General features: G+C 38.1%; 1 protein-coding gene across 1 annotated transcript; it reads right to left on the bottom strand.

The window, feature by feature from the left end:
* Positions 1-1,332: 1,332 nt before the first annotated feature.
* Positions 1,333-8,975, bottom strand: LOC135471225 (ribonucleases P/MRP protein subunit POP1-like). The gene is made up of 8 exons (XM_064750351.1): positions 8,929-8,975; positions 8,019-8,110; positions 6,980-7,164; positions 6,307-6,552; positions 5,218-5,305; positions 4,154-4,831; positions 3,336-3,470; positions 1,333-2,709 (listed from the first exon to the last, which is right to left on the bottom strand). Exons 2-8 carry the CDS (start codon positions 8,107-8,109, stop codon positions 1,664-1,666), a joined length of 2,469 nt encoding a protein of 822 aa, XP_064606421.1. The 5' UTR covers position 8,110; positions 8,929-8,975; the 3' UTR covers positions 1,333-1,663.
* Between the last annotated feature and the right edge of the window lie 1,284 nt (positions 8,976-10,259).

The following is a 10,259-nucleotide window of genomic DNA, read 5'->3' as shown; positions in this document are numbered from 1 at the left end:
CAATCAAATACGTAAATCAGTTTGCAGCTTTCCTTTGGAATGCTTTGAAACTCTAATTTCAATTAGAGTGAAAAAATTATTCTGGAAGTGGGAAAATTGGCCTAGAGTTTGGTATTACAGACAACTTTCTTCAAATAAATGTTTTTTTTTTTACATAATACTCACGAGGACATTGATTCCATGATCTGCCTTGAATACTGTGGCTCACCTGAATAAATACTGCCAATCTTCAACTTCACCTTAGAGCCTTTTCACAACATTTTCTTGGTGGTCGGTCTCTCTAGTATAAGAGGACCCGAAGGATCTTGCAGTCAACCTGCTTTATTTACAACAATGTCCAGCTTTTCAAATTAACAGAATCTGTCAATGACATGTTTACCCACGGATCCAGATTTTTCAGCATATCTTGAAATCAATTGTTTGTGGTCAGATGGATATGCTAAGGACACTTTTATCCTGTAAGTATTGAACATTGATGGGAAAAAATACTGAATAGGCCTATGACATATAAAGACAGGACATGAATAAAACAACCTCGAATCATTAGAAAATTACAAATTAATTTAATGTTCGACTTGCACATTAGTCAGCAAGCCATACAATAGTGTATTACCAAAGAACAATAAGCTCTAATTCAACTTTTCTGACACCCGGTATTTACATTTCTTGTTGACTCATTTCCTTCAAGGAATAACATCAGTAAGCTGACCAGGATTTGGCACGATATGGCGGAATAATTCACAGAATAAGTCTGGACAACACTTTCTGATGTTATACTGGATGGACAGCACAGACACAAATATAAAAAACTGCTGGATTTTCAGAGAATCTCTTGTCTATCTCTCATTTTCACAATAAAACTGAAAAAAGCCTATTCATTAACTCTTCTGATTGACCTATAGTCATTCTTGACTCCAAGAACTGTCTGGTAATCCAATATGTAGATCGAAACACTATGGTCATTCATTGTATTTTTCCTAAGCAGAGCCGTGACAGCCACAAGGTTCTGGATGGTGCATGAAGTACTTGATTATTTTATTGGCTAAAAACATAGAACTAGCTAAAACCACAGAACTTGCCAATATACAACGCATGAGAGAAAGGTGAAGCAAGTAGTAAGGCATGAATCTAGGGTGACTTGAGCTTGAGTCTACCACCCTCCCACTGGGTATTTTAGGATGGTGAAAATGATTGCGAGTCAGTAAAAGGACCGATTGAGCTGCAGGAATATCAGCCTTTATTGTGGATTCCCTGCAAATGAAAGGCAGGAAATGGATTCTCCAGAATTCAGCTGTTTTATACAGGAGAATCTGCGCTTGGGGGGGGGTAAACCACACAAGCATAACAACAGAAAGTGTTCAACTAGCCAAGGCTATTTCTTGCACTGAGATGTTGGATATTTGGAAACTGTAAATTTGCTACAAGGAGTGATCTTGAAGAAAACAAAAATTAATTTCACAGTATTTTCTGTATGCAGGTCAGACTATAAACATCGACACAGCTTAAATGGTCAATTTTTCCTTCAATCCAAGCACCTGACAGAACTCCAGTGTATTTAATGACAAACTGTGTTGCCTACAGTATGACCTATAAGACTTACAGAAAACTCGGGGACTGATGGTAAAGGCAAAAAAAAAATTTAACACCTATTATGTATTACTACTCATGTCTCAATATTTGCAAACCAATACTGTAAAGAATTATGGGCTCTGATCAGACACAGAAAAGGAGGTTTGATGTGAAGAAGGCCAAGGCCTGAACAAAATCCCACTCCCGAGCCAGACCCATGACATAGTGAAAATCCACCTTTGGTTAGAAAGCCTATTATTAACCTACTAGAAGACTCTTTCAGAGTTCCTGGAAATCCAAGATTAGGACAAATTTCCGACTTTGTAATCTTGCTGTGTTTGCCCTTTTTCTTGGACTTTCTATCTGTAAGAGGATCTTTGTGCAATGGCTCCTTTGGACCACCATATCTGGGATCTGCTTGAAGACTTTTCAAATCATCTTCATTAGGCAAACAGATTGCAGCAAATTTTGTTGGAGTACCTCTTTTGTGCATCATTACATTAACAGCTACAACAGCATTCCTCAGCACTTTCAACATATCCTCTGGCAAGCAATTTACATCTAGTGACCTACTCCAAATATGGGAAATTAGCTGTTTTAACATGGATTTATCACGAAGAACATAAAACACTGTCTTGGAACCTTCAGCTGATCCTTCATTAGCATTATCAGACGATTCTGATTCTGTACAACCTTCAGCCCACTCGTCTACAAGTCTTTGCCAAGGGCATGTGAAAGGCTCAACAACACCAAACTTCACAAAATTTGGTCGTTTTGCTGGAGGGTAGCGGCCATGCTTGTCTGTAAGCTCCTTCTTCACAGACTCATCCTCTTGCTTACATGATGAGGTGTCTGGAAAGTCTGATGGAAAATACAGCTCTCCAACTTCTTTCTGGACACTTTCTGCCTCTCTGCATCCTCCAACACGAGCTCCACGATAAACAAGGGCTATCCAGAATGCCATGCCCCAACCAGAAGGAAGGATCATGTCCCATCCATTTCCGAATCCCACACAAACACTACCTTGGTTTTGCAGAGCTCCTTTGTTCATCTGACTCGGTTGTCTCCCTTGCTCTCCAGGGCGCTGAATTATAATTACTGGAATCCGCGATTCTTCATCTCCCAACTGCAACAAATTTCCTGTCAAACAAGGAAATATGAATGTGATAAATAATAAAACAAATAATAAAAAAAGTTTGACTGACAAAGAGGTCAAATGTGCATAGCATTATCAGAACTTCAAACAAAAGAGGGAACCTACTTGCAGAAGATTCCACTTCCACATATGAGGAAACACTTCGTTTCCATCTACATATCAACAGTCTAAAGGCAATTACATGTGTATGCCCAGACGAAGGTTGGCAGAGCCTGCGTAAAGCCACAGCAAATTTAACAGATCTTGAATCAAACTTGGCTGTGTTTATTTGATTGCTGCCCAACTCCATGCTAAACAATTCTTCACTTAAACCACGGCAGTCAGTTTTATGGGTTGAGTAAACCACCATCCCTTGGCAAATTCCCATGGTATACATATTTGCACACCATATTGGTAGAAGAATGGTTTTTCAATGAACTGTACACTTCGTAAATTGCCACTCATCCATCACTGACCTTAAGGTAAGACCAAGGCCCCACAAACAAGAGCGTGGGAAAAAACATGGCTGTACGTTAGTCAACAGAAGATAAGAACAACTCACAGCCAAGTCTAATCACAAAGCACTCCATCCATGCTAATGCAGTCAAAATTGATGTACTTTTCCACTCACCATTTATGGGGTGATCAGACCTCCTCTTATTAACCTCATGCTCTGTCAACTTCTGACCAGTAGATTTCCGGATGTCTTCATCCCACAGAGGTGAAAGAGCACTACATGGAGGGAGAACCGAAGCTTCAATGCTGCCTGTTTATCGTAAATGCATGTATTTTATATTCACTTATAAAGGATCACAGCATGAGTAAATGAAGACTTGAGGTGTACCAAAGATCTAACTGCATGGAAGATTGACAACTGTAAAACTAGCATCACTTTGTCAGACAATTTTAAGTGGAATGGGAGAAAGAATGGGCCCCTTGGCCATCATGAAGTATTTGTTTGTTGGGCATAACCTTACTCAATATCCCAAAACTTATCCAAGTTTTTGGAGAAATTTTATTTTCACCTCAGAGTTAAATTCTACTAAAATCCCTACTTTGCCTTGAGCCAGAATAAAAAAATATAAACAAAAAAAAAAAAAAAAAAAAGAGAATGAAACAAGCAGAAATTCCTACTGGCCTATTAGGGTCAGGTTACATTGGGAAAATATTTTATAAAGGAAGTTTGATTTGGTAAGTGTACACATTTTTTCTGAACAATCTGTTGCATATCGTCTTTATTTTGTTAAATTCTATGCAAAGTATTTTTAATTTCTTGAAATCCTTGAAACTGAATAATATAGTTTAATGACTGACTTCACACTAAAACCATGACTATAAAATTTAATTTAGAAAACCATTTTTTTTGCATGAAGATACAGGATGGTATCACAACATCTTGCTTGCTGATTAATAACAATTTATCCACTGTTACATGACAAATCAACCTACCCTTATTCTCGTTAAAAGGATCTTTCAGTCTTTCATCATCCGTTTCTTGGGTTGCTTTGGTTTTCTTGGGTGGCAAAAAAATTCTGGGGTCTCTTACTGTCAGCCCAACTACACAGTGGGGAGGTACCTCAGAGGGAGACTGGCACATTTTTAGTGAATTCCATGTGCGCCATTGATGCTGGTGAACTTCTACTTGATGTTCCTCATAGTACTTCTTCCACCAATATTCTGAACAGTTTGGGTCTGTCTTAACAACTGGCTCCTTAAACAAGTCTGACAATACTGACTGTGACAGAGGACCCCATAGTCTGAAGCGCACAAGAGTGTCTTTTAATGAGGACAAAGTTACTGAGCCATTTGTGACGTTGAGGTTTTTTAATACAGCTCTCATACTGTTATCCATTTCTTGTTCTGAAGTTTGCATCTGAATTTCATCTGCTTCAGGCATTGAAAAGGTGCAACAAAGCTCTTGCCACACCTGCTTATAACACAGTGGGTGGCACCAAATCCATAATCGCCTCTCCATCTCCCCTGGCCCACAGTTGCTTGATTGTTCCTTTGGTTTCCAGATGAACTGCACAGGTCCAATTGCATCATATGGATACTTCTGGTATGAATACATTATTGTATGGCCTTCTCTTGACCCACTGAGACAGGCATGCGCAGCAAATGTTTTCCCTACAACAGAAGAAGAACAAAATGTCCAATTCATGTTTGCCTAACCAAAAGTTTGTTCATTTGTAAACAAATGATTCATAATGATTTCATGCCATATCTTGTTCATTAACAAAGTTCTATGATTACAGTGCACAGACTACTGTACATGTAAGTTTGGTAAGCCTGGCTACAAGCATTCATTGGGAGAGAAGAGAACTGAAAAGGAAATTGAGGATAACTTACATAAATGTAGATATGCATGGATGGAAAGACACTGACCACTAAAACAACACTCCTTAGCCAAATGGTCAAAAAGTAATAACACTTTTCTTTTTTTCAGGCAAATCCCCCCCTCCCCTTTCTGAGCTATATAGGTCAGGGAAATCTAGAGTTGTTGTTACACCTACCCGTTTTTGGACTTGTCACATGACTTAGTCCGTACAGAATGAGCTCTTCAGATCCTTTTACTTCGATGCAACACAAAAATGACACATCCTGAAAAACATATTTGGAAAGTTATATATTAATAAATATAAAAACATATAACACAAAATAGCAGGGAGGTATTGGTCTAAGATGATGTTCATTAAGTAGCATTCAGGTTCATACCTGACTGTAAATGATATCAAACTCCATCACAATTCATTTTTGAACCTAGAATTCTGCAATATTGTATGCTGTCGGCCAATAGATAATAGAATTTGGATAATAGATTTGACGCAATTACCATCAGAGGAATGGAAGCCTTGGCCAACAGCATATAATATAGCAAAATTATGCTATAACTTCACAGTTAACAAAAATTAACATGTCAACAGGAAGTCAAATTTCACCAACTGCCATTTTCAATAGGGTAGGCCCTACTCAACATCTCTCGGAAAAAGACAAACTTGTGAAATGATTACACTACTAAAAGGGCAATAGACAACTTGTTTGGGAGTTCTAACTTCTAATTTGTGTTCTAATAACATTTGAACAGAAGGAATTATAAGCAACTATTGTGCAAAAGAGATGATCTTAATTCTGGACAGAGCAGAGAAGTCCACCCAGGCAACGTGGTTACATGATTCATAAATGATGGTTTGTGAAGTTATGATTTCGTCCCAAGTGGATGCCTCTGTTACATTTGCGTTAACTGTAATGTTAAGAACTTTATTCCTGATAGTGAGGTGTTATGAATTCACAATTTAAGACAGCAGGAGATCTGTTTCATTGCAACACTTTGAGAACAGTGCAGGCAACAGGATCAAGTTCCAGGTAAGTGAATGTAATGATTCAGAGCGCTTAATGTGGAAGATAAGTTTGAAACACCGCCAACCCCAGAGCTAGGTCAACATACAAACATACATACCATCACCCACATTCCTCTATACCATAACAGGTCTGACCATAAACTTTTAATTACCTTGGGCACTAAAAATTCAGCTGCTGCACTAAAGTAGTAGAGACAAGCTATCAGGCAAACAAGATCTAATATGTACATTCAATATATATACCTGAAGCAAGCAATGCCTGGCAATTGCTCTATAGGATGCACGCAAACTTTTCTCACAAGGATGTAGAGGGATTCTGTAACCCCAGAGATCTACCATCTTGAACCGCTTTGCATGCCAGATGTGGGTTTCTAGCCAGACATGTTTGCGTTGTCTGCGAGCATATTCTGTCAGCAGATTCTTCGGCCTTCGTCGATGTCTTCGGCTTGGTCTCTTGGATATCGACTTTTTCTGCTCTAGCGACTCATACTGTATTATGGAAACAAAAAATTTTCTCAACAGTTAAGAAAAAAAAAAGTGATCACTGGCTTAGTAATCTCATCCTTTCTGTGTCACATCCAACTTACTGCAAATCTGTTAAAACATGAACTTGACTACAGATATGGTTGATGCAAATGATCCAATATGCATGCAACATTCTGTTAAGAACCAGAAAGTGATACATGGACATGTTCTGCACCAACACACACTTTCCCTGTATCAGGCGATTCTTTGCTGGGCATAACATGACCTTTTCATAAAACTTGAATTTGGGAACACGTCTACCAAAGAGACGCCAAACAATACATAAACTGCTGAAAACTTTTACCGTAACATGGATTCTGGTGCAAAAAAAAGAAAAAACCTGTTAATTGCAATAGTCTACTACTTTATTTAATCGTATCATAAAACTCACTTCCTTAGCAGCTTGCTCCTGCAGCCTTCGTGGTAATCTTTTCACATTGTGACTCATTGCTCGCCGCCTCATGTGCCATGGCAGAGTCTGGAAAACCCTCTTTGCACCACCAAGTGACTCACACAATTGTGACAAGTCTCTTATTTCTTTGGCTCGATTTTCAGCAAAATCCAAAAGATTGATTTCTGCAAAATTGAACGCCTTGGTTTATACATAAAGCAATTTATTACCAAACAATCCATGTTTGCCTACATATATCTTTTAACATTGTGACAATCCTGCCACTTTAATATTACATGTTGACATTTATAGTGTGACATTATCCTTATGTCATGGCACCTTGTCTTTTCTCTCTGTATACATTCTTGAGCCATTCATAAAAAAGTTCTATCTTTATCAGTTTTACCATCATGAATTTTTTTGTAAAATTTTCATTTTCAGTAACTAAACTTTACTCCCTAGGTAATTGATTGAGGTTTGGTGTATGATAAAACACATTATTGAATGACTAGATATATTACTGAATGACTAAATAGATAGAATAGATTCTATTCTGCAGTGGCATGCAAATACACAACCCATCAACATCAGCTCATATTGGGTTTAATAACCTATGAATACTAGATGCCGTTATCACATATGCAGTAGAATGTTCCTGTTATTTTATCGGGACTAGTGGGCAATTATTCTCTACCCTTAAATCATGTCTTATGTTTTATGCCATGCTCTAGAATATTTTACACATTTTATTATGCTGACAGCTGTCAGGCTTTATGGCAAACCACTTACTATCACCAGGGATCTGAACCTCCTAAAGAAGCAGCTGGCTTTGATACCCTTGACCTCACCAGTCAAGAAGAAATGCTTTACTAAAAATAATATCACTTAAATATAAGTTTACAACACAACTGCAACGTGTTTACAAACATAATTTTTCTAATCATCAGATATGTTTTATTCACATCTTCATTCTGAAATCTGGTGTTTAAAGAATACTAGTATTTTGAAAAACCACAGGTTCCACCAATCCCATGTTTACCTGAAGGTGCCTTGATGAGGACATTGACAGACTCATCTTCATCAAGCTTCCTTTTCCTTCCTGGTTTCTTCAGTGGCATGCTCATTGTCATCCTGCTAAGATAAAGATATTCTTGAATGTTCTTACCAAATGTTACAAACATTTGTTCAAACCACTGCAAAAATATAGTTCATCTATACACAATGTTGAACCTTGATACGAGGTTCCACTGTGAACATAAACATACAAAAATTTTTCAAAATCAGACAATATTTGAGGCAGTTATTGCACTGAAATGTACCATTTGCAGGTAGATATAACCTTGACAGGTAATTATATCATTGGATTTCACCTAAAGTTTGGTATGTAAACAATGCATCTGCAAAAGCACATAAAGGCCTAGCCGCCTTAAATTGATACTTTAGATGACAGCTTCAAAGTTCTTCTGAAAACAAATAATGAATCAAAGTTCACAAAAAAAGTTTGACCTTATAGAGTAGCAGAATCAGTCAGTATGAAGCAGAATGGAAAAATCTAAGCTTCAGGTTAAATACGGTAATTTAATTAGTGTTTAAATAAATACTGATCAAAATAATGCTGGGCTAAAAAGGAGAGCTGCAGTTCTGTTATCTATTGTAGGCTGAATGTTCACTGTATCCAAAGAAGAAGACTGCTTGGACAACATTGTGCAGCTTGACATTTCCCCATTTCGATGACTATGTACAATTACATGTAATATATTAATATTATCCATTTTCCCTGGTTGGTGGGAAGCCAATTTTCGTCGCAACCACAACCCCCAAAGGACTTAATAACTCAGGTCTAGGTAGGCTGACAAAGCACTAACTTACTTAATAGCTAATTAGCTTGGCCAGTAATGGGACATTTTCTGACAATAAAAAATTAAAACAGAAATTCCAGGCGGCTTTACCAGAAGTAAAACTCCCCGCCTCCAGTCACATGTGTACCGGTATGAGATGGATGTGCACGCGAGGTTTACAGTAGCGAGGTTAAGCGTGGGCCCTCTACTTTTCAGCGAAGGCGTCCATAGAGAGGACGGACATGGCTAAGCGAGTGTAACACTCGTACCTTTACCAATATATTTGCAATCGTAACGCATTACAATGTACAAGTCGACAGTCTACTGCCTTCATGCGTGTTTAATCACATTTTATTTATCTATTTTATTAAATTTCCAAGAATTTTTTTTTTATATAAGGAGAGTAAGTACGGGTATATCCCACAGGAAATAACAGCGGCTTGCCTGGTAGGCCAACGTGGAGGATAAATCTCTTTACACTGGGCAAAACTCGATGGAGCTGAATTTGAAACTACGACTTCATTGATCTGTTAAGGGTAAGAGATTTCTGTAGAAGCAATTATCCCTATTTGGAGGGCGAGGCCACATACAAGTCAGATCCTATCACTATCACTGTCTAAACTTCAATACCGTCGATGACACTAAAAGACGATTTTAACATCGACTTGTTGTTAATATATATAGATATACCTCCATGGGTTAACTAAACGCTTCATTGGCCTAATAGTTATAGAGTCCTCCTCGAAGTCAGGACATCCAGGATCAAACTCGGGTTGGATCATACCAAATATTTTAAAAATGGTACTTGTTGCTGCGTGACTTGTCGCTCGGTGCTGAGAGGCTAGAGCAAGGAAACACGACTGGTTGGCAAGGTGTGGGGTGACTGGGTGGGGTGCCATCTCCGGTGTCTTGGACATCACTTGTCTTGGAAGTCAACTTAGTTAGCCAGTATAACTATAAAGGATGGAATCTGTGTAGTATATGTCTATCCTTCATCCTATCGGCTACATATTTGTTGGGTGTAAATCTGATGCACCAGGAAACGCCCTTCAAAAAATGCGTGTGTAAATTAGCTGTTGAATGAATGTTATGATAAATAGAAGCATGCCTTTAAACAGTGTGACAAATATGCATTATTTTTAACGGGCAGTACAGTAGTAATTTTAAATCTGAATCGTATAATCATGAATTTCACTGGTCAGGACAAAGTGAGACATCATTTCCTGTGAATATGAAGCTCGATGAATGTATATATACATATATCATCGAGGATTTTGTCATTATGCGGCGTGCTTAAATCTTGTTCATGTTTGCATGACCCAAGAATCAGATGGAATCTTCCTGAATGGATTTCGTGGAATGAATGTTCCTTCAACAGGGTATGAAAAACCTAAAGATCACCAAAAAGTCAACACGGTAAGCCATAGGCGCAGTTGTCAGAA

Source organism: Liolophura sinensis, chromosome 7, assembly GCF_032854445.1.
Source record: "Liolophura sinensis isolate JHLJ2023 chromosome 7, CUHK_Ljap_v2, whole genome shotgun sequence".
Taxonomy (NCBI): domain Eukaryota; kingdom Metazoa; phylum Mollusca; class Polyplacophora; order Chitonida; family Chitonidae; genus Liolophura; species Liolophura sinensis.
This window is presented reverse-complemented; position numbering and strand designations above follow the sequence as displayed.

Bases quoted from the DNA above. Each gene is read 5' to 3' on its own strand.
- LOC135471225 (XM_064750351.1), bottom strand. From the start codon at position 8,109: ATGACAATGAGCATGCCACTGAAGAAACCAGGAAGGAAAAGGAAGCTT. The intron at 3,471-4,153 runs GTAGGTTGATTT...TACGATAAACAG, and splicing joins TCCTTTTAACGAGAATAAGG to GCAGCATTGAAGCTTCGGTT. The intron at 2,710-3,335 runs GTGAGTGGAAAA...CTTGTTTGACAG, and splicing joins GTCTGATCACCCCATAAATG to GAAATTTGTTGCAGTTGGGA.